Raw genomic sequence first — 25526 nt, 5'->3', positions numbered from 1 at the left:
TGCCTGCTTCGATTTAAAAACTGACCATAATCAAGACAAGCTCTTGCGTATCGAGTCAGTTGAGAGATATAAACACCATATACAGGTGATAATGAAATATTGCTACATAAATATGGGAAGCTGACGATGGAGAAGCTGAAATCACCCCGTTTGTCATTAAGGTGAGATGTTAGTTTGCCGTTAATATCTACTTTCAATAAAATATCTAAGTATGAAGCAGAAGTGGACGACTCTGTGATGTCTTTTAACTCGAGTTGACTGGGATATATCGAATCAATATATGAATGAAAATTATTATTGTTAATAGACAAAACGCCATCGATATATCGAAATGTCGAATTGAAGGCCACAGCGAGAGATTTTTTCTCACGTAGAAGTTTTTGAATAAATTCTGCTTCATATAAATATAGAACCAGAAGGAGCACAATTCGTGCACATGGGATCACCAAAGACCACAAAGATATTGTCAATGAGGAACTCTAGCATATTTTTTATTTCAACTTCAACTGCGTGGAATCAAAGTGGCGTTTAAAAAAGTAATTATTTGGATGACTGGTCACTAGATAGGAATATTTGCGATTTCCATTTTTGTTGAAGAAGCAACTTTCTATGATGTCAAAAAAATCGTGTCTTTAATTCATCATGAGGCATGGTCGTGTAAAGTGTTGAAGAGTCATACGTTTTGATGTTGTTGATTGGGGAAAAGTTTTGCGATTTATATATATTACGTTCCTTATTATCCGAAATACAAGTACATAAATTCTAAGAAATTGTTTTAATATTGTGAAAGTACATGGATGTTAGACATAACGACAGATGTACTAAATATGGAAATTTTCAGAAGTAAATGTGTAGGTTGGTTGGATTATGCTGATAGATTTCATGGACAGAAGCATGAAATAAATTGGTCTGTATCAATCGTCTGCCGATCCCATGCTCCCATGTTACATGTACGTTAGTTTAAAGCCCTTTCGGGAATTTTCTCCGCAATTGGAGAGGCAATCAGCTGTAGGTGAGTTTCCATATTTTTTAAAGAGGTAGTGACTCTTCCTTCGGTAAACGCCAGGTACTTAAAAGCAATCTGCAATCCTCGGATGATTCCGCTACGCTTCACCCTCACTTAGAAGGAAGAGTCGCTGGTCTGACGAAAACAACCGAAGTGACGTGTCACGGCAGGTACGATGCAGAACCTTTATCGCTGCATCCCCGAGTGTCATGCATATGTCAACATTTGTGGTATACCACCCACAGCTGGTGAGCAATATAAGTTTAAAACTCTCAAAGGAACAAAAAAAATTAAAACCAAATGGGGTCATATCCTTGAGAAGGATCATCAAAATTTTTAATAAATGGATTCAACGATATAGGTAATAAATTCTGAAATTATTTATTTCAATTTTCATTAGTATTTTAATACTAAAATTGTCATATTATATAGGGCACTGTACAAGGCTTCAATAGAATTTATTTAATTTCCACATATCTCATAAATCTGGACGATTTTCTGAGAAAGCTACCAAGATGTAATAGTACTTTGTGAGATAAATCCAATGGCATCTGTGCAACTGCAATTAATCTTAACTAAAATTATCATTACAAGTGAATCAATTATGTAACAATGCATTGTTTGTGTACTCGTGGTTTTAAAACATTCCTTACATGCTTGTATGATATTTCACATACTACGAATATCGAAAATCCACAAGGGGTCAGGGATAATGATATCAGACGGGTTTCAGAAACCTGAAGATACATGTGTTACATTAAGTTAATCAGACATTTTCTGTTGACCCACTTTTTTGAAAATCTTCCTCCGGAATGACGTCCACCTCTCTGATTTCGCCATCCGCCATCGAGTCCATTGGAGGTAGGTGGGACTTACAGAACTTGTCTGCAATGACTGCCCCCATAACAATAGAATTGGCATTATTGGTAGATCTTATTCTGTCACTACAAAGATAGCAATTAAGTTTATAATTACATATCCAAGCAACATGAAACCTGTTAATTTCTAAAATATTGGTGGAACATATTCGGTGAAATTTGTCTAATTACAATATGTTTGATACCATAAAATATTTTCAAAATAGACAATATCGGGAATACAAAGTATACTCCAGGTGTTAGTTACCGATGTGTTTGATTTGCACGAAATGTACGCTGTATTTCCTCTCCATTTGGATCTTATGCTTATTTATATTCCCGCCTCAAGTTCATTTTTACTTTTAAAAAATGAAAACACATTTGAAAAACTTTGCTTACGCGGTTGTTCCATTGCTGAATCGCAAAAGTTATCAAAGAAATAATCCAACAAGAGGTCCATGGACCACAACACTTTCGTGCTATGACATATGTTGACCCCATATTATGATCTCTATCTAGGTCCATGAAGTTGTGACTGATCTCGAACCCATAAAACAAGAGGATCCTCATTAGTTATATGAATGACATGACCTTGCTGTTCTGGAGAAGATTTTTTTTTAGGATATGTAAAATTTCATCTTTGATTTTAGCCCCACACTAACCCGTGTCCATAACATCCTGAATTCAGAAAGTTTGCATATTTATATGATTTAGTGTGGCCCTGCTCACCCTAGTCCTGAAAATATTTATTTTAAAATTTCCTATATAAACTTTGATTTTCTATTCCAGCTAACCTAGTGAAATATGAATCAGTTGTTGATCCACCCTATCCCCGGGGGCCATGATGTGAACATTTTGAATCTACATTCATTATATAAGCTTCCACATACAATGTAAGTTTTGTCTTTTCTGGGCAAGTGGTTTTTGGGGGAAGATTTTTAAAATTGCCACCATATTTTTACTATTTCTTAATTATCTCTCCTTTGAAAAGAGTGTAACCCATTATCTAAATGATTCAAAATTCCCTTTATGCAATGATGCTTTATTTTAGACAAGTTTCGATGAAATCGGTGAATTGGTTCTGGAAAAGAAGTCGAAGATGTGTAAAAACGTACAGACAGAAAGACAGACGGATGATGACAGTAAACAGGTGAGCAGACCTTGACCTTTAGGAATAAAGACTGAGGAGTTCATCCAAAATCACCTTAGACTTTTTGTGGAGTGTCAGTGCAAAAGCTCAAGTATCATTGTTGATATTTGAACAGATCATACAAAATGTAAATTGGTATTCTCGAGTTCTGACCATTTGACATCAAATCATTAAAAGTCGTCCTTCAATGATAACAACTCTTTATGTGAAAGTTCATAGATATTTGAGAATTCATCCAAAAAGCATTTCTTATAGCATACAACCTAGTGTGGCAATTGGGGTTACTCGTTAATGGTAGATATCTCGATATGAGTGAAAAATTCTCGACGGGACGTGAAACAAACAACCGTTGGTGATACTCTTCATGTGACGTGTTAGTGCTAATGCTCAGATGACTTTTGAGATATCATTTGGAAAACAATATTACGGACAGAAAAAACAGACGTAGAGACAGACGGACGCTTACGTCACTTGATTTCCCCACGGTGGAGAACAAACTGCAATTCTGCGCAAACGTTATAGAAAACAAGCATTGCACATTAAGAGATATAATTTCTTTTAATTATTTACGTTTTGCTAATAAGAGATATAATTTCTTTTAATTATTTACGTTTTGCTAATTTTTAATCTATATAACTTAACTGTTAAGATCGCGAACAGATCAGGGAATTAATACACTGAAATTCGTTGAAACAGGTTACCGAAGGCAGAAAACTCCCTATGGTAATAATCTTGCCATACATTTACGGAGTATTATTTTAAAATCAGCGACACAATAAGGTTATCTCTCATTTATCTCGGACTCAAACTTATAAAGATCCATAAGTCTTGGCAGCCCAAACATAAAAGAGCCTCTCTATACTAAACAGATTAAAATACTGTAAATTACTTATATTTCGTAGGTTATGTTTTTCTTGCCTGACTGGATTTATCAGCAATACGAAAATTTTCGCGAACGTTCAATTTATCTGTTAAAACATACATGTTTCAATACTTCCCTGACTTTCCAGCTAAAATATATCAAATACGAAAATTATATTCTTTACCGGCTAAACTATTGACGTTACCTTGCCATTTTCAAACTCTGTGGTTATCATAATATGAACACCATTACTGAAACTAAGGATTTCACTGTTGAAGTTTTAGTATGAATATTAGAATAATGTGCTACAATTTAACACTGCTACAACGTATATACATATTTTAATGCATTTTACATAAAAAAGACTGAAAGTCTGAAATGCATTACAATACCTGCGTGCTCGATCTCAGACCTTAACAAACAAGTTAATGAAGTGAAATTGATACTCACTCATACCACTCAAGCGCCATCAACAAGCCGATGTTTGTTATGTTTATGTTGAGTGAGGATAAGATAATCAGCACAGTAACGATGCCTGCTGAAGGAATGGACGGTATGGCCAGAGAACTAACGGTGGTCAAAAGCCTACAACGCACAATCATAGAAAGGACGATGATTAAAAGTATGTAACAAACAAAATGGTCTGTATTAAAGGCATGCAGCAGACAAACACCGATCTGACGGTGATTAAAGGCATGTAACAGACAAACACCGATCTGGCGGTGATTAAAGGCATGTAACAGACAAACACCGATCTGACGGTGATTAAAGGCATGTAACAGACAAACACCGATCTGACGGTGATTAAAGACATGTAACAGACAAACACCGATCTGACAGTGAAAGCCTATAACATTGAAACGCAAATCTGACGGTGATTAAAAACATGTAACAGACACAGATATAATGGTGATTAAAAGCCTGTAAAAGATAAACACAGATCTAATGGTGATTAAAAGCCTACAACAGCCAAACGCATATTTGATAGTGATTAAATGAACACAGAACTGATGGTGATAAAGCCCTGTGACAGACAAAACACAGAACTAGCAATGACTAAAAGTCAGTAACAGACAAAACTAATGGCGATTAGAAGCCATTTAAAGATAGGAGACAACTAGAGTTATAAGCATCCTCTTTCAAGGAACATCGTGAACTAATTCTAATCAATAGTCTGTAACAAGAAAACAGAATCGAAGGCAAACAACATCCTAATACAATATAGACAACTGATTTGATTAAAACAGTAAACACAACGAACCCCGCATTAGACACATCAACACAAAAGTACGTACCATCTTTCTTTCTGTGTTTATCAAGTGATAAAAGAATTAGATAGGTTACATGATGAATGTGTTTTGGTTCCAGCTGACAAAGCTTGTAACAACATTATCTTTGTTTGTAAGGCTCATTATTAATATGTTGTACGGTGTGACCGTTGAGACGAGCGAAGTCCATTAACATCTTTCAACACGACTTTTATCCGCCTCTTCATTTAACGTGGGAAATATAACACGCTTGATGAAAACAGTTACAAATTGTGACGTCATATTAGCTGCAATGTTTTTTCTTCTCTCAAACCAAGCAAAAATAAAACATTTGAAACTGTGGGAAAGCTTGTGTCTGGAATTTAAAAACGTTTATGGTACTTTCTAAACAATCTAATTATTTTAATTACAGGTTTGTCAGTGAAGTATACCGCAGTGACGGCGACATTTTTCCAGAAGCATTATGGGTAAAGCTCATCTTTTTTCAGCTGAAGAAGAGAAAATCACGTGATTCACATGTGTAATCATTGGAGCGAGTTCGTCGCGTCACGAAGCGACGCGAGCTTCGATCGCTATAACTGTATTTTAAACGAACTTGGCATTACTTCCACTTTTGGTAATCGACCTCATACCCAACTGTCCTTTCAAAAGATGAAATTCTTCAACATCATGCTTCAGTTTTAGACACATTTAATATCCCAGTCAATGGGTCGTTTGATTATGAGTTACCGTACCTATATGGATTCCTAAACTTCATAAAAACCCTTACAAAGATACATTGCTGGATCCAGTAAGTGTTCTACCAAGTCTCTATCTTTGCTCCTTACGAAAATACTAAAAGCTGTGAAGGAGAAACATCAAACGTACTGGGCTACTTCATAAGCCAGAAGTGGTGTAAATCAAATGTGGATACCAAAAAATTCCAAAGAATTTTTAGTAAACTTAAAATCGCAAAGCCTTTCACTAATCAATAACATCATGACTTTTCAACACTTTACACGACAATTCCTCACGATAAATTAAAGACTAGACTTTTTGACATCATAGACAGTTGTATCTTCATTAAAAATGGAAATCACAAATATTCATATCTAATGATTAATCATCCAAATAGTACTTTGTTAAACACCACTCTGATTCAACGCACAAGTACTCTGAAGTTAAAATTACAAATATGCTGGAGTTCCTCATTATCAATATCTTCGTAGTCTTTGGTGATCAGGTCTTCCAAGAGTCTGTTGGAATTTCCAGAACACGAATTGTGCTCCTTTGTTAGCTGACCTGTTTTCATATTCATATCAAGCAAAATTTATTCAAAAACATCTACGTGAAAAGAAAAAAATTCTTGCCTTCAATGCTAATTTTCATTCATATGTCGATTCGATATATCCTCATGACCTCGAAATAAAAGACACCACAGAGTCATCCACTTCTGTTTCATACTTAGATAGTTTATTGGAAATAGATCTATATTAACGGCACACTTAATAACTCAACTTTATGATAAACGTGATGATTTCAGCTTCTCCATCGTCAACTTCCCATATTTATGTAGCAATATTCCATTATCGCCTGTATATGGTGTTTTATCTATCTACTGATTCGATATGCAAGAGCTTGTTCTGCGTATGGTCAGTTTTTAAATCGAGGCAGGTTACTGACAAACAAGTTGATGTTACATGGGTTTCAACAGTCTCGTTTAAAGTCAGCATTTCGCAAATTTTATGGTTGCTATAACAATCTAGTTTGCCAGTTCAACCTATCATTGGATCAAATGCTGTCTGACTTGTTTCATGCCGATTGTTAGGACGTTCTTGGCACAATAATTTTGACTACGGATAACTCCATTTACCTGATCAAGATATAGGACTCGCGGTGGGTGTGAACGGTCGACAGGGGATGTTTACTCCTCGTAGGCGCCTGATCCCACCTCTGGTAAATCCAGGGATCTGTGTTTGCCCATCTCTCTATTTTGTATTGCTTGAAAGAGTTATGAGGTTGATCACTGTTCGTTACCTTCACCTTTCATTGATAATCAAGAAATCACCAAATTGACGAGAAAGGACATTTTGATGTTTCCCTCCAAACATTTAAACTTCTTTGCACACAATATAGCGAATAATTTCCTTCTTTGTTTACTTCTAAACCTGTTCTCTTTTATTGAGTGTATCATATTCATGTATCGTATACAAATTGTAAACAAAAAAACCTTCGACGATTCCGAACCGCTCACTTGATTTTAATAATTTCAGCCAAGCAAAAGCTATTGAGGCCATATAAAAATCAGATCACTCCAAATAGTAACAACAGGAACATTGATGGTAATTGGGAAATAGAGAGCTCTGTTCTTGATTAAGTTGCTTTTGTCTCGGGTAACTTCAAATCACCCTTAAAAGTAGCTTAACATTCCTGCGGAATCACTGGAAGAACATGTGTACTTTACATGGGGACATGGTCATTTAGAGAAAAACTAAAGTTTGTCTTATCAAATATCATGACAATCATATTGAAATTCGTATTGCTTGAAAAAGTAAAAATACTTCCGAATATTCCTGTCATATCGAAATTGGACCTGTCCAAAAATGGCAACACTTCTGCTGGACTATAATTTTTGACAAGTATGGTGTCTTGAATTTTCAGTCATTCTGGAGGGGATTAAAATGTATTTAGTTCAAAATGCAGTTTTAATAGAAAGTAATATGAAGAAATAAAAATTCTGCTAGATTCAAACCCACGATCTACAGATCAGCTATCGACAAGTTAACATGCTGAGGTATCCAGCTATGCAATTGGATTTAAAAAGAATTTACAAGTATTGCTAATATTTATATTTTCATCCATGTCAGTCATTATGAATATGCATTAAAATTAACATCTGACCTACCAGACAAGTACAATTGTAGCAGCGTTAGGGACGATGCCCTCTAAATTGATCAGGAACAGAGAGGATAATGTTATAAACTGGGCGCTGCCAGCGCGTGTCAGAGCTACTCCTAGGGGCACGGTGTACCGAGATATTCTCTTATCCACGTGTAACTTATTTTCCACCACCTTCAAGAGTTCTGGCATTCCAATCGCTCTATCAAAAGAATATCATAAATCTAAAAAATACATATGAATAGAAGCAAACATTTTAGAATTGAAACAAATCGGTAATATAAAAAAATAGAAATTTGAATTTACCTGCATCAGCAGTAATCATGATTCTTAAATCAGTAATACTTTTCTTACCAATGACATTATCTAACTAGTATTTGTACATGTCTAGTATTTTGCTCATATCGTTTTAAAAAATCTTTTACTCTGATTAACACAGAAAAATAACTAACGAGCTCGCTACAGAGAACACGGTCATCCAAGCCCTCAGTGACACTGCGATGTAATAGAGCGGGCTGTTCCTCGTGACGATGAAATACAACAAAGGCACCAACACAAGGAGATAAAAACCTATTCCAACGGAAAGGGCGAGAACGAACATCCCTAAACTGTTAAACACGGCTTCCAGATTCGTCACTTTCAAGATGGCCGAGGCTATAAGGCTTGCTACTCCAACTGGTGTCGTACTGAATAGAATACAAAGACTTAGTTGGAAGAGTTGGTATTTCCAAAACTAGCTGTAGAATAACTATAGAAATATGTACTCGCAAAGTAAAAGAAAATGCTATACACTTACACAATAATCCAGTTCAAGGCCATTATCACGAGATGAGAGACGGCAGAAAAGAAATCCAAGAATGGTTTGACAAGACTTCCTAGCTTGCTGGCGGCAATACCAAACAAAGTCGACACAACAATGAGGCCTGTGTTTAATAAGGTAACCCAATTCTACTGATTTCATGATTATTTATGTAAATAATCTACAGAAACATTTAAAATCAAACAGTAAATATCGAAAATATATAGCACGTGTATGTATATAAACAATAGGTCCATGGACCACAACGCTCACCTTAGTGACGTTTAATAGTCATAATTCTTCAGAAGATTTTTAAAATGTTTTCCCTTCTTTATTCCCATGGAATATTGTGATCTCATATTTTGGTCCCACCCTAACTCTGCGAGGTATCTGAATCAACACAACATTGGGATGTTTCAGTATCAATATTACGAACATTGGACATTGTTCTGACGGAGAAGGAAATTTTGTTTTCTTTATAAATGTTCATGCATTATAAATATTTGATCCCCGATTTTAGCCCAACCCTAACCCCTGGGTCTATACTTTGAAAGAATGAATTATATCCACACACATTGGTCATTTTTGCAAAATAATAATTCTATTGTGGTTCTGAAGAACATTTCTCCTATGTATTCCCATTTAAAAGTTTGATTCCCTACTGTGTCGATCTCTACCCAAAGTTCCTGGCACTGAATCAAACTTTGAATCTGCATTGTCTGTGGATGCTTGCATATTAATTCTACTAGCCATTGTCCTGTTGTTGCTTTTTAAGAAGATTTTAAAAGATTTTTCCCTATATATGTCCATGTAAAACTTTGGTCCCATATTGTGTTCCCACTCCACCCTGGGAGCCATGATTTTAAATATTTTTGACACTATATCAGAAAGCTTTCATCTAATAAGCTCACTTGAGCTTTCAGCTCTAATAAGCTAATAACTTGAGTTTCTACTACCTTAGGGTGCTTACATACTAATATGATCAATTATTGCCGTGCTGTTCCCCAATAGTGGCCTACCCCTACTCCCGGGGGGCATGATTTTAACAAATTTCAATCTGTACTAACTGACGGTACATGCTTGCATATCATATACAAGAGGCCCATGGACCACATCGCTCACCTCAGTCGCCGTAGTGTTGCTCTTGTTCAGCTGTTGGGATTTTTAAAAGATTTTTTTTTTTCAATCTTTATTCCCATGAGAAAAATTCAAAGGGTCTTGATATAATTGAACATGAATTCACACAACATGGGGTACCTCAACACCAATATGTCTAACATGACCTTGCTGTTCTGGGAAAAGGTCATGGTCACACAGATCATGTATGATATGAAAGATATTGCCATAAGAAATATATATACAAAATATAAAATTTCTACTTTAAATTGTTCAGGAGTTATTGAATAGGTAAGATTTGTTTTAAAGTAGGTCATATTTTAATCACAAGGTCAAACACTATGGTATCGCAAAGTCTTGCCATAAAGAATCAATTCACAATATGCGAAAGCCCTTCAGGAGATATTAAATAGGTTATGTTGTCTTATAGATAGGTAATATTCCAAGATCATAAGGTCAAACATCATGGTACCAAATGAACGGACTTGCAATAAGAAATCTATATACAAAATATGAAAGTTCTACCTTAAATGGTTCAGGAGATATAGAATATGTCAGGTTGTTGGGGTTTTTTTTCAAATAAGTTAAACTCCATGGTCAAGGTCACAATGTCAAACACCTTTCCATCACATGAAATTATTAACATAAAGAACTTATACACAATATATGACAGTCCCAATAGTTCAGGAAATATTGAATACATTACGTTTTCTTTAAGTTGGTCAAACTTCAAGGTTAGTGTTGGTTTTGTCACAAGGAATGAATATATAACATTTGAGAACCCTATCATGCTCTAATTAAATGTTATGAGTAGGGTTAAAATTTTGAAATTTTGGTCAAACTCCAAGGTCAAAATCACTAGGTAGTCATGTATGAAGTGTAAAGCCATACCATAAAGAATCGTTATCAAAATCATGAAAGCACTTAAATAGTTCAGGAGATATCGAACAGGTTAAGTTTCTTTAAAGTAGGTCAAACTCCAAGGTCAAGGTCACAAGTTTAAATACTTTAGCACCAAAGAAATGATCATGTCACACTGAATACGCATGTGAAATATGAAAGCCATATCACTTACCACTCAAAAGATATGAGCAGGGTTAAAGTTTCAGACAGACCGGGCAATATAATATATCTCCAACTATAGTCGCAGGGGCATAAAAAATAAATCCACACAACTTGGGAACATTTACATTTGGACTTGATTAAGTGTGTGGCCCTGCTACGTTTGAAAAGAATTTGTTTTATTTAATTTCCTGTATATTCCCAAGAAAAAATTTGATACCCCATTGTAGCCACACCCTACCCCCGGGGACCATCATATGAACAAACGTGCATCTACTCTATGTCAGGAAGCTTTCAGGTAAATGTACACTTTTCTGGCTCAGTGCTTCTTGAAAGGAAGAGTTTTAAAGATTATTTACATACATTCGCATATAAAACTTTGATCCCTTATTGTGGTCCCATCCTACCCCTGGGGACCATGCATGATTTGAACAAACTTGATCCACTCTATGCCAGGAAGCTTTCATGTATATTTCAACTTTCTTGGCCCAGTGCTTCTTGTGACTTTTCCTATATACCAGCACGTAAAAATTTAATTCCCTATTGTGGTCTCGAACTATACCCGGGGACTATGATTTTAACATATTTCAATCTAGTCTATGTTAGGAAGATTTCAAGTAGAATTGAACTTTTCTGGTCCAGTGGTTCTTGAGAAGATTTCTAAAGATTTTCCCTATACATGTATATTACCATGTAAATCTTTGATCCCCCTATTGTTTCCCCCACCCTACCAATGGGGACCATAATTTGAACAAGCTTGCATCTACACTATTTAGGGAAGCTTTCATGTAAATTTCAAATTTTCTGACCAGTGGTTCTTGAGAAGATTTTTAGATGACTCTACCTGATTTTGTCTTTTCTTGACTATCTCCCATTTGAACGGGGCGTGACCCTTCAGTTGATCAAACTTAAATCTTCGTTTTTACCCAAGAATGATTTGTGCCAAGTTTCAATGACATTGACCAAGTGGTTGTGGAGAAGAAAATGTGAAAAGTTAACGCTGACGACAACATACGTCGGCCAAATTTTGATCAGGAAATATCACTTGAGCTTTCGGCTCGGGTGAGCTAAGAACTAAACATGGCCTTGTTGTTCTTGTGAAGAAGGCTTTCAAAAGATTTTCCCCGTATAACTTTGATCTCCTATTGTGGCCCCACTTTTACCTCCTGGGGGTATAACTCCCGTGAGGATCCGGGTTAGAATAGGTCCTCAGTACCCCTTGCTTGTCGTAAGAGGCGACTAAATGGGGTGGTCCTTCAGATGAGATCGCAAAAACCGAAGTCCGGTGTCACACCAAGTGTGGTACGATGAAGACCCCTCCCTGCTCAAAGGCCGTAAGTGCCGAGCATAAGCCTAAATTTTGCAGCACTTCACCGGCAGTGGTGACGTCTCCATATGAGTGAAAAATTCTCGAGAGTATCGTTAAACAATATACAAACAACCAACCTGGGGGCATGACTTCAACTGCACTACGTGAGAAATGATTTATCATAGCCCTGCTATTTTAGAAATATTTTGAAAGATGTCTTCCTATAGTATTTGAACAAACTTGAATCTGTACGACCTAAGGATGCTTGCATGCATATTGATATGACTAATCGTGACCTTGTTGGGGTCTTTTAAATATTTACTCTATAAATTCACTTGTAAAATCTAAATTTGCATGCTTTCAAATCAGTTTCGTCTATTTTGGCTTTGTGGTTCTAGAGAAGATTTTATGATGACCCCCACCAAAATTCACAATTTTTTAATTATCTTCCCTTAAAAGAGGGCGTGGCTTTTCATTTAAACATAATGAATCCCCTTCAACCAAGGATGCTTTGTGAGAATGTTAGTTGAAAATGGTCCATTGGTTCAAGAGAAGAAGTCAAAAATGTTAAATGTTTACACAGACAGACGGACGCCAGACAAAATGTGATCTGAAAAGCTCAAAAGAGCTAAAAACTTGTCTTACGAATAACTCCTTTACTTTTATATAAATGCCATGCAGAAACTGCTACATCACCTAATATATTAACTCCGCTGGCTGATGTAGTCTCCTTGCTTTTGGTTACAGTGGTGATGTTGAGCTCTGATTTTGTTGTCGTTGTACGGGTCATTGTCTGTGTCTGTGGAGAAACACGTGGTTTGTAACTATCGCAAGGTATAAACGTTTATCAGGGAAGTGTTTGTGCGCATGCGTGTGTAGCCCCTATTTAAAGTGATTGCTTCAAATCCTATTCGGGTCTGTAAAAATCTGAAGGTTCGTTTCTTGTCTTACGTCCCATTCGAGAATGTTATGATAATTACTTCTATAGAGACGTCACCAACTGTAGGTGAAAGGTCACAAATGTTGACCTATTCAAGACGTTAAGGCCTGTAGCAGTGAACGAGGGTTCTCTGTTGTGCCAACGCCTACTGCGACACAGGACCTTCGTTAGTAATGTCCTGAGACTAGTTACTAACTAAATTAACTTTTATAGTTTTGAACGGGGCCCCACCTGGATCGGTAATCCGAGACCTCCCAGTTGCGAAGCGAGCGCCCCAACCCTTAGTCTACGGCGACCTGCACATCTGACGAAGAGGTTTTTCAATAGGACAAAAGAGATTCCAGAAAAACGCAATAACTAGAGTGAAAGACAAATGTGGACAGTGCCTATAGTCCGAATGGTCCTGTGGCGCTCCAGAGTGCCCACGGCTAAAATAGACAGTCAATATTTCCGTCAAAGAAATGTATAAGCTTCAAAATATCTAAACAGAATTGCAACTCATTTCTAGTGTTACCTTCTGAAAGCATGCCGTTATCATATTGTCTGGGAAGAGGTTCCTGAAAGTAAAGTAATATACACAACAAAACACCTTCAATTAAAAAATCCAGTGTGCAAATGTCTTACTAACAGAATTCATATCTCAAGTATTCAAATCTGGGTGGATTTAGGTTCAAAGTTCAAAGTTCCAAATACCGTACAATAGGTTTTTTGCAGTTGGAATTTTATTTTGCGATTTTATCAGATCGGTAAAGTTGGCTACTAGTAACCAGCTACTAGTAACTGGCTACTTAAAAAGAGAAAAGTTGGCTACTAGTAGCCAGCTACTTGAACCAGGAAAAGTTACCTACTAGTAGCCAGTTACTAGTAGCCAGCTACTAAAAGTAAGAAAAGTTAGCAACTCGTAGCCAGCTACTACAAAATATAAAAGTTATAATTACTGATAGCTCGCTACCAGATAAAGGTTAATGAGTTTGAAAATTATTATCTATCAGATTTTTTTCTAAAGAGGACGAGGAGTCGTATGAAATTTCATGCTCAATTATCCCCAATTACATAACGTTGCAATGCAAAATACGAATAAACTTTTTCAACTGAGTGTTTACTTTAAAAGTGATACGGATTGAATTCAGACCTTCAATCATTTGATATACCATCCATTTTGAGATATCTGCTACTTTTACAATTTGATTCGAGTTACCCTGAAATTTCAACATAAGTGTGAATACCGTAAGAAACTTTATGTTTGACTTTATATTTGTATTAGATATCTGACGAATTTACGACTATACATATGGCAAGAAGTGATAGATGGTGTTTTGGTACGCCACGAATTTTCAGATATCGCTCTTTAGGAAATCAGTTACTTATACATTTTGATTACCGGTACAATGAAATTTCAAGATCCGTGTGAATACCATAAGGAATTCCGTGTTTATATCATATATTTAACTAACTTACAACGATACGTATGGCGAGTAGTGATATTGGGTATCGTGATATGTCATCAATTTTCAGATATCATGCTTAAGGAAGTCAGCTACAAATACCTTTTGATGGCAGGTAAACTGAAATTTCAAGTTTTTCGCAAATATCTTAAGGAACTCTGAGTTCGTATTAGATATCTGACTAATTTACAACTATCAAAGTGACCAGGAGTGATATTAGATATCTTGACATGCCATAAATTTCCAGATATCACGCTTAAAGAAGTCAGCTACTTATACCTTTTGATTCCTGGTATCCTGAAATTTCAAGTTTTTTCAAAATATCTTAAAGAACTCTGTATTTGTATTAGATATCTGACTAATTTACAACTATCTACGTGAAGAAGTATGATATTAGGTATCTTGATATGCCAACAATTTTCGGATATCATACTTAACGAAGTAAGCTACTTGTACCTTTTGATTCCAGCCAACCTGAAATTTCAAGTTTTTCATAAATATCTTAAAGAACTCCTTGTTTGTATTAGATATCTGACTAATTTACAATTATCGAAGTGAAGAAGAGTGATATTAGGTATCTTGACATGCCATAAGTTTCCAGATATCACCCTTAAGGAAGTCAGCTACTTATACCTTTTGATTCCAGGTAACCTGAAATTTCAAGTTTTTCATAAATATCTTAAAGAACTCTGTGTTTGTATTAGATATCTGACTAGTTAACAACCATCCATGTGAAGTGGAGTGGTACTAGGTATTTTGACATGCCATAAATTTCCAGATATCACGCTTAAAGAAGTCAGCTACTTATACCTTTTGATTCCTGGTATCCTGAAATTTCAAGTGTTTCAAAATATCTTAAAGAACTCTGTATTTGTATTAGATATCTGACTAATTTACAACTATCTACGTGAAGAAGTATGATATTAGGTATCTTGATATGCCAACAATTTTCGGATATCATACTTAACGAAGTAAGCTACTTATACCTTTTGATTCCAGCTAACCTGAAATTTCAAGTTTTTCATAAATATCTTAAAGAACTCCTTGTTTGTAATAGATATCTGACTAATTTACAACTATCCATGTGAAGTGGAGTGATATTAGGTATCTTGATATGCCATCAATTTTCAGATATCACGCTTATGGAAGTCAGCTACTTATACCTTTTGATTCCAGGTAACCTGAAATTTCAAGTTTTTTCATAAATATCTTAAAGAACTCTGTATTTGTATTAGATATCTGACTAATTTACAACTATCTACGTGAAGAAGTATGATATTAGGTATCTTGATATGCCAACAATTTTCGGATATCATACTTAACGAAGTAAGCTACTTATACCTTTTGATTCCAGGTAACCTGAAATTTCAAGTTTTTCATAAATATCTTAAAGAACTTTGAGTTTGTATTATATATCTGACTAATTTACAACTATCCATGTGACGTGGAATAGTATTAGGTATCTTGATATGCCATCATTTTTCAGATATCACCCTTAAGGAAGTCAGCTACTTATACCTTTTGATTGCTGGTAACCTGAAAATTAAAGTTTTTAGAAAATATTTTAAGGAACTCCGTCTTTGTTTTAAATGTCTGGTTTATTTACCAATGCACATATGACAAAATCTGATATTAGGTATCTTGATATGACATCAATTTTGGGATATCATACCTAACGAAGACAGCTACTTATACCTTTTGATTCCAGGTAACCTGAAATTTCAAGTTTTTCATAAATATCTTAAAGAACTCTTTGTTTGCATTAAATATCTGACTAATTTACACCTATCCATGTGAAGTGGAGTGGTATTACGTATCTTGATATGCCATCAATTTTCAGATATCACCCTTACGGAAGTCAGCTACTTATACCTTTTGATTGCAAATAACATGAAATTTCAAGTTTTCTACCAATATTCTAAGGAACTCCTTGTTTGTATTAGATATCTGACTAATTTACTATTACCAAAGTGAAGAAGGGTGATATTAGGTATCTTGATATGCCATAAGTTTCCAGATATCACCCTTAAAGAAGTCAGATACTTATACCTTTTGATTCCAGGTAACCTGAAATTTCAAGTTTTTCATAAATATCTTAAAGAACTCTGTGTTTGTATTAGATATCTTACTAATTTACAACTATCCATGTGAAGTGGAGTGGTATTAGGTATCTTGATTTGTCATCAATTTTCAAATATCACGCTTAAGGAAGTCAGCTACTTATACCTTTTGATTCCAGGTAACATGAAATTTCATGTTTTCTACCAATATTTTGAGGAACTCCTTGTTTGTATTAGATATCTGACTAATTTACTATTATCAAAGTGAAGAAGGGTGATATTAGGTATCTTGATATGCCATAAGTTTCCAGATATCACGCTTAAGGAAATCAGCTACTTATACCCTTTGATTCTTGGTAAGCTGAAATTTCATGTTTTTCATAAATATCTCAAGGAACTCTGTGTTTGTACTAAATATCTGACTAATTTACAACTATCTACTTGAAGAAGTATGATATTAGGTATCTTGATATGCCAACAATTTTCGAATATCACCCTTCAGGAAGTCAGCTACTTATACCTTTTGATTCCAGGTATCCTGAAATTTCAAGTTTTTCATAAATATCTTAAAGAACTCCTTGTTTGTATTAGATATCTAACTAGTTTACAACTATCCATGTGAAGTGAAGTGCTATTAGGTATCTTGATATGCCATCAATTTTCAGATATCACCCTTAAGGAAGTCAGCTACTTATGCCTTTTGATTCCAGGTAACCTGAAATTCAAGTTTTTCATAAATACCTTAAAGAACTCCTTGTTTGTATTAGATATCTGACTAATTTACAACTATCCATATGAAGTGGAGTGATATTAGGTATCTTGATATACCATCAATTTTCAGATAAATATAATAGATATCTGACTAATTTATATTTCCCGAAATTACAGGGCTTTATATGAAGTGTCTCGATATGCAATCAATTTTCAGATATCACGTTCCACGAAGTCAGCTACTTACACATTTTTATTCCAGACATCCTGAAATTTTAAGTGTTTTGTATATAGCTTAAGGAACTCTATGTTTCTGTTAGATATCTGACTAGTAAACTACTATCCACGTGAAGAGGTATGATAATAGGTATCAAGATACCTAATATCACTCCTCTTCACGTGGATGGTTGTAAGTTAGTCAGATATCTAATACAAATGCAGAGTTCCTCAAGATATTTACGGAAAACTTCAGGTTACTTAGAATCAAAAAGTATAAGTAGTTGACTTCCTTAAGGGTGATATTTGAAAATTAATTGTATATCAAGATACCTAATACCACTCCACTTCACATTCATAGTTGTAGACTAGTCAGATATCTAATACAAACAAGGAGTTCTTTAAGATATTTATAAAAACTTTGAAATTTCAGGTTACCTGGAATCAAAAGGTATAAGTAGCTGACTTCCTTAAGCGTGATATCTGGAAAGCTATGGCATATCAAGATACCTAATATCACTCTTCTTCACTTTGATAATTGTAAATTAGTCAGATATCTAATACAAAGAAGGAGTTCTTTAAGATATTTATGAAAAATTTGAAATTTCAGGTTACCTGGAATCAAAAGGTATAAGTAGCTGACCTCCTTAAGCATGATATCTAAAAATTGATGGCATGTCAATATACCTAGTACCACTCCACTTCACATGGATAGTTGTTAACTAATCAGATATCTAATACAAACACAGAGTTCTTTAAGATATTTATTAAAAACTTGAAATTTCAGGCTACCTGGAATCAAAATGTATAAGTAGCTGACTTCCTTAAGGGTGATATCTGGAAACTTATGGCATGTCAAGATACGTAATATCACTCTTCTTCACTTTGATAATTGTAAATTAGTCAGACATCTAATACAAACAAGGAGTTCCTTAAAATATTGGTAGAAAACTTGAAATTTCATGTGACTTGCAATCAAAAGGTATAAGTAGCTGACTTCCTTAAGGGTGATATCTGAAAATTGATGGCATATCAAGATACCTAATACCACTCCACTTCACATGGATAGTTGTAAATTAGTCAGATATCTAATGCAAACAAGGAGTTCTTTAAGATATTTATGAAAAACTTGAAATTTCAGGTTACCTGGAATCAAAAGGTATAAGTAGCTGTCTTCGTTAAGTATGATATCCGAAAATTGATGGCATATCAAGATACCTAATATCAGATTTTGTCATATGTGCATTGGTAAAATAACCAGATATTTAAAACAAAGACGGAATTCCTTAAAATATTTTCTAAAAACTTTAATTTTCAGGTTACCAGCAATCAAAAGGTATAAGTAGCTGACTTCCTTAAGGGTGATATCTGAAAAATGATGGCATATCAAGATACCTAATACTATTCCACGTCACATGGATAGTTGTAAATTAGTCAGATATCTAATACAAACTCAAAGTTCTTTAAGATATTTATGAAAAACTTGAAATTTCAGGTTACCAGGAATCAAATGGTATAAGTAGCTGACCTCCTTAAGCATGATATCTAAAAATTGATGGCATGTCAATATACGTAGTACCACTCCACTTCACATGGATAGTTGTTAACTAGTCAGATATCTAATACAAACACAGAGTTCTTTAAAATATTGGTAGAAAACTTCAAATTTCATGTGACTTGCAATCAAAAGGTATAAGTAGCTGACTTCCTTAAGGGTGATATCTGAAAATTGATGACATATCAAGATACCTAATATCAGATTTTGTCATATGTGCATTGGTAAATTAACCAGATATTTAAAACAAAGACCGAGTTCCTTAAAATATTTTCTAAAAACTTTAATTTTCAGGTTACCTGCAATCAAAAGGTATAAGTAGCTGACTTCCTTAAGGGTGATATCTGAAAACGGATGGCATATCAAGATACCTACTACCACTCCACTTCACATGGATAGTTTTTAACTAGTCAGATATCTAATACAAACACAGAGTTCTTTAAGATATTTATGAAAAACTTGAAATTTCAGGTTACCAGGAATCAAAAGGTATAAGTAGCTGACTTCCTTAAGGGTGATATCTGGAAACTTATGGCATATCAAGATACCTAATATCACTCTTCTTCACTTTGATAATTGTAAATTAGTCAGATATCTAATACAAACAAGGAGTTCCTTAAAATATTGGTAGAAAACTTCAAATTTCATGTGACTTGCAATCAAAAGGTATAAGTAGCTGACTTCCTTAAGGGTGATATCTGAAAATTGATGGCATATCAAGATACCTAATACCACTCTACTTCACATGAATAGTTGTAAATTAGTCAGATATCTAATGCAAACAAGGAGTTCTTTAAGATATTTATGAAAAACTTGAAATTTCAGGTTACCTGCAATCAAAAGGTATAAGTAGCTGACTTCCTTAAGGGTGATATCTGAAAAATGATGGCATATCAAGATACCTAATACTATTCCACGTCACATGGATAGTTGTAAATTAGTCAGATATCTAATACAAACTCAAAGTTCTTTAAGATATTTATGAAAAACTTGAAATTTCAGGTTACCAGGAATCAAATGGTATAAGTAGCTGACCTCCTTAAGCATGATATCTGAAAATTGATGGCATATCAATATACCTAGTACCACTCCACTTCACATGGATAGTTGTTAACTAGTCAGATATCTAATACAAACACAGAGTTCTTTAAAATATTGGTAGAAAACTTCAAATTTCATGTGACTTGCAATCAAAAGGTATAAGTAGCTTACTTCGTTAAGTATGATATCCGAAAATTGTTGGCATATCAAGATACCTAATATCATACTTCTTCACGTAGATAGTTGTAAATTAGTCAGATATCTAATACAAATACAGAGTTCTTTAAGATATTTTGAAAAAACTTGAAATTTCAGGATACCAGGAATCAAAAGGTATAAGTAGCTGACTTCTTTAAGCGTGATATCTGGAAATTTATGGCATGTCAAAATACCTAGTACCACTCCACTTCACATGGATGGTTGTTAACTAGTCAGATATCTAATACAAACACAGAGTTCTTTAAGATATTTATGAAAAACTTGAAATTTCAGGTTACCTGGAATCAAAAGGTATAAGTAGCTGACTTCCTTAAGGGTGATATCTGGAAACTTATGGCATGTCAAGATACCTAATATCACTCTTCTTCACTTCGATAATTGTAAATTAGTCAGATATCTAATACAAACAAGGAGTTCTTTAAGATATTTATGAAAAACTTGAAATTTCAGGTTACCTGGAATCAAAAGGTATAAGTAGCTTACTTCGTTAAGTATGATATCCGAAAATTGTTGGCATATCAAGATACCTAATATCATACTTCTTCACGTAGATAGTTGTAAATTAGTCAGATATCTAATACAAATACAGAGTTCTTTAAGATATTTTGAAAAAACTTGAAATTTCAGGATACCAGGAATCAAAAGGTATAAGTAGCTGACTTCTTTAAGCTTGATATCTGGAAATTTATGGCATGTCAAGATATCTAATATCACTCCTGGTCACTTTGATAGTTGTAAATTAGTCAGATATCTAATACGAACTCAGAGTTCCTTAAGATATTTGCGAAAAACTTGAAATTTCAGTTTACCTGCCATCAAAAGGTATTTGTAGCTGACTTCCTTAAGCATGATATCTGAAAATTGATGACATATCACGATACCCAATATCACTACTCGCCATACGTATCGTTGTAAGTTAGTTAAATATATGATATAAACACGGAATTCCTTATGGTATTCACACGGATCTTGAAATTTCATTGTACCGGTAATCAAAATGTATAAGTAACTGATTTCCTAAAGAGCGATATCTGAAAATTCGTGGCGTACCAAAACACCATCTATCACTTCTTGCCATATGTATAGTCGTAAATTCGTCAGATATCTAATACAAATATAAAGTCAAACATAAAGTTTCTTACGGTATTCACACTTATGTTGAAATTTCAGGGTAACTCGAATCAAATTGTAAAAGTAGCAGATATCTCAAAATGGATGGTATATCAAATGATTGAAGGTCTGAATTCAATCCGTATCACTTTTAAAGTAAACACTCAGTTGAAAAAGTTTATTCGTATTTTGCATTGCAACGTTATGTAATTGGGGATAATTGAGCATGAAATTTCATACGACTCCTCGTCCTCTTTAGAAAAAAATCTGATAGATAATAATTTTCAAACTCATTAACCTTTATCTGGTAGCGAGCTATCAGTAATTATAACTTTTATATTTTGTAGTAGCTGGCTACGAGTTGCTAACTTTTCTTACTTTTAGTAGCTGGCTACTAGTAACTGGCTACTAGTAGGTAACTTTTCCTGGTTCAAGTAGCTGGCTACTAGTAGCCAACTTTTCTCTTTTTAAGTAGCCAGTTACTAGTAGCTGGTTACTAGTAGCCAACTTTACCGATCTGATTTTATCCCTAAATGGTTGCAAATCAAAGTCTGCGTTTGAAATTTCTGCGATTGCATTATATTTATATATACCTATATATATATATATATATATATATATATATATATATATATATATATATATATATAAATTGTAAATTTTGCGGATTTTTCTTGTCCACAAAAAGTGGACAACCACAGAAGATATCAGTTTTACTGTACGGTAAAAACCGCTGATTACCTATAACAGACCATCTACAAAACACTGTTACTTCAGTCTGGAGTTCTACACCTGATAATTAATTACAGTACCGTGAAACTCGTGTCATCCAAACAAGATTGTGCATGGGAAAATGAATTAGACAATATCCAACATACAGATTATATGTAATTACATGTCGATTCCAAAAATAGGTGTACCGTTTAAACAACATATCAGGTTGCACAACATCTTGATAAGACAAGATTCACTGTGCGTGTATTTCGTCTTGTATGGTATTTGATTATCTAATAAACCTTATATTTAATTGTTTTATTAATCATTGTAAATATCTTTAATTAACCATTTAGATGTGTGACTTTATAAATATAAAAAACACTTTTGGATTATATTATTCAAATCAAACCTTATCATGTCAGCAAACATGTCACTTGTTTCCACTTTTGTCGTGGTTACTGATATAGTTTCCTCCGGAGATACATCACTTACCACACCCACTCCTGTTAAAGGTATTCATACAAGTTTAAGATTTAAAATTCAATCTTTGTTGACAATATAATACATGTATGCAATCACGAAACAAATGGTAGTAATGATATCTTAATATCTGAAATAAATAAAATTGTCTACATAAAACTCAACATACCGCTATGACTTTTGTATAAATGATTTTGGAAATAAAAAGTCTTAATATTCTTTTCAGTTATACTGGAAATTATAATTTCACTTACATGTTCCCATAATTTGATATTTTTCTTCATAATTCATTAACATTAAAGGCAACTTTATCTAAATCTGTCCTAATATCTCACTTTGGTAAATGTATATTCAGAGACACTACTTTTTAAAAAAAAATCTATACCGGTAAATTCCAATAGACTGTGCCGACTCTCTTTCAAACGTATACAATTCATTGGACAATATTTCATACCGTGAAACATTTACCTGACAATATTTCATACCGTGAAACATTTACCTGGTTTACAATTCATTGAACAATATTTCATACCGTGAAACATTTACCTGACAATATTTCATACCGTGAAACATTTACCTGACAATATTTCATACCGTGAAACATTTACCTGGTTTACAATTCATTGAACAATATTTCATACCGTGAAACATTTACCTGACAATATTTCATACCGTGAAACATTTCCCTGACAATATTTCATACTGTGAAACATTTACCTGACAATATTTCAAACCGTGAAACATTTACCTGACAAACATTTACCTGAAAATATTTCATACCGTGAAACATTTACCTGACAATATTTCATACCGTGAAACATTTACCTGACAATATTTCATACCGTGAAACATTTACCTGGTTTAAAAATGAAGTACATGACGATTCCTAGAATGGCGCCAAAACTGTTCGCGATGAGGATGAAGAGGAAGCTGATGCTGGTGATGCGGCCGTTCGACCCGGGATCAATGGAGGCCGTACCTAAAACATTCTCGTTTTTTTAACATGTGGTGCCGAGTTTAAAAATCACAGGTAATTATATCGCATGGAGACAAATTTCTTCTTTCATAGTAAATTCGATTCCAATTGATATAATTGTCTGTGATGTAAATTCATATGTACTTCTACACATATGTCGTGAAATTGTGCAGAACATAAATATCTAATGTAGTCAAATTCGAAGAATTCATATCCAGTGTTGCGTATCTAATTTCGTTTGCATTTATATGTTGTGACGTTAATTACCTGTAATGATGGTTGATACGATTAAAGGCAGGATGGTCATCTTCAGTAGCCTCATATATACCTCACCCGGCAGACCTTGAAAAATGACGCCGAATTATGGTGTTAATAATGAAATACAGCGGCAATATACAGATATCGCGTTTACATCAAGTTATTTTCAAATATATAATTACTTAATTTTCTAATAAAAACGTATTTACAGCGGCTGACATAATATTGATAGAAATTATTTGCCATCTGTAGTGTATCGGTGCACCTTACACTTATTCAGTGCGACTTTTCAGAAAAAGCAATGGGTCATTTATTAATTTAAATTGCATACTTATGGGCAGTATTTAGAATGCGTTGTGAATAAAGGCGACTTGGCCAATTTACTCCAACACAATTACATATGTAATTGCATTCCTACCTTACGATAACCTGAAACGACGATTATTTGCATTTCAAAAGTGAATTCATGAAAAGATGCAATTCAAATAAGATACCATCTACAGTTCCCAATTCTCTCAACATTTTTTCCGCATCATCCGACTGAACGTGAGAAATTTGGCAGTTAGAGAATAAAGTACCCGGTTGCGCCCATAAAGTATCAAATTAATAGTACGACTGTAACTTTTTAAAATTTTGATTTCAAATTTCTGTGGTCAAAAAATCACCACCATAACGAATTACATTCTTGTTTCTATATCTTCAATACATTATTTCAAAATTAAATTATCCTAACAGTTTTGCCGAGTATATAGTTTGAAGGTGTGTTCATGAAATTTTAAAGGCCTGCTTTTCATTCCGATACACGTTTCTTTTTTGTTTGTATGACACACTAGTCCTGTTTTATATTTGATACGGTACAGCTATACACTCTCACAGTCTGTCATACACACATGTACATAGAAAATCTCCCCTTCCTATTTTATGTTCACAGCGGGGATTTTGCATGCAAGTTAGAATGTATATGTACATACCTATCCACATAATGGCCTCCTCCGAGGGTTGAATTTTTCGTAGACCAAATCCAAGCGCGAGTCCCACCCCTATCCCCAGCAGAACAAAGATGAGGAGTGCATTTACTCGCAAACAGCTGGGCAGGGATTCCTTGGCGGTTTTGTCGGACATGTTGAACAGCAACCCGATCGAGTATGCACATGCATACGTAACTCGGGCAGTTGATGGATGCGCGGAGACAGCTTCTCGGTGTTTCTCTATGTCTAAGATAGAGCATGTAGTAGTTTCTACACATTAAGTACATACCACAGGCGGCTTCATGTTCCCGTCCCTTTTTTTATGAAGACGAAAGCTTGTTTTGCTATCTCTTAAAGATGAGATAGAAGTGACACGGTTTTAAGGTCATAGGACACCCAAGATTTTGGTCGCATTCATTGAAGTAGGATTTTACTGTGTTTGCATGGGATTTTCTCTTATCTAACAACAATATAAATGGGTCATTAATACATGAAATACACCGATCAAAATATATTTTTCAAGG

At 34.4% G+C, this 25526-nt stretch overlaps 1 protein-coding gene across 1 annotated transcript; it reads right to left on the bottom strand.

Moving 5' to 3' along the window:
* Nucleotides 1-1370: 1370 nt before the first annotated feature.
* LOC125655850 (excitatory amino acid transporter 2-like) lies at nucleotides 1371-25217 on the bottom strand. The gene is made up of 11 exons (XM_048886384.2): nucleotides 25006-25217; nucleotides 24044-24118; nucleotides 23657-23779; nucleotides 22730-22823; nucleotides 13761-13803; nucleotides 13003-13105; nucleotides 8817-8943; nucleotides 8473-8706; nucleotides 8028-8222; nucleotides 4326-4460; nucleotides 1371-1950 (listed from the first exon to the last, which is right to left on the bottom strand). Exons 1-11 carry the CDS (start codon nucleotides 25154-25156, stop codon nucleotides 1773-1775), a joined length of 1458 nt encoding a protein of 485 aa, XP_048742341.2. The 5' UTR covers nucleotides 25157-25217; the 3' UTR covers nucleotides 1371-1772.
* Between the last annotated feature and the right edge of the window lie 309 nt (nucleotides 25218-25526).

This window comes from Ostrea edulis, chromosome 1 (assembly GCF_947568905.1).
Source record: "Ostrea edulis chromosome 1, xbOstEdul1.1, whole genome shotgun sequence".
NCBI classification, from domain to species: domain Eukaryota; kingdom Metazoa; phylum Mollusca; class Bivalvia; order Ostreida; family Ostreidae; genus Ostrea; species Ostrea edulis.
The sequence above is the reverse complement of the archived record's forward strand: the minus strand, read 5'-3'. Positions and strand labels throughout refer to the sequence as shown.

Excerpts from the sequence above, each read along its gene's own strand:
- LOC125655850 (XM_048886384.2), bottom strand. The coding sequence starts at position 25,156 with ATGTCCGACAAAACCGCCAAGGAATCCCTGCCCAGCTGTTTGCGAGTA. Across the intron at positions 22,824-23,656 it reads GTACTTCATTTTTAAACCAG|GAGTGGGTGTGGTAAGTGAT; the intron begins GTAAATGTTTCA and ends TACCTTTAACAG. Across the intron at positions 8,944-13,002 it reads CAGCGGAGTTAATATATTAG|GCCTCATTGTTGTGTCGACT; the intron begins GTGATGTAGCAG and ends TATTAAACACAG.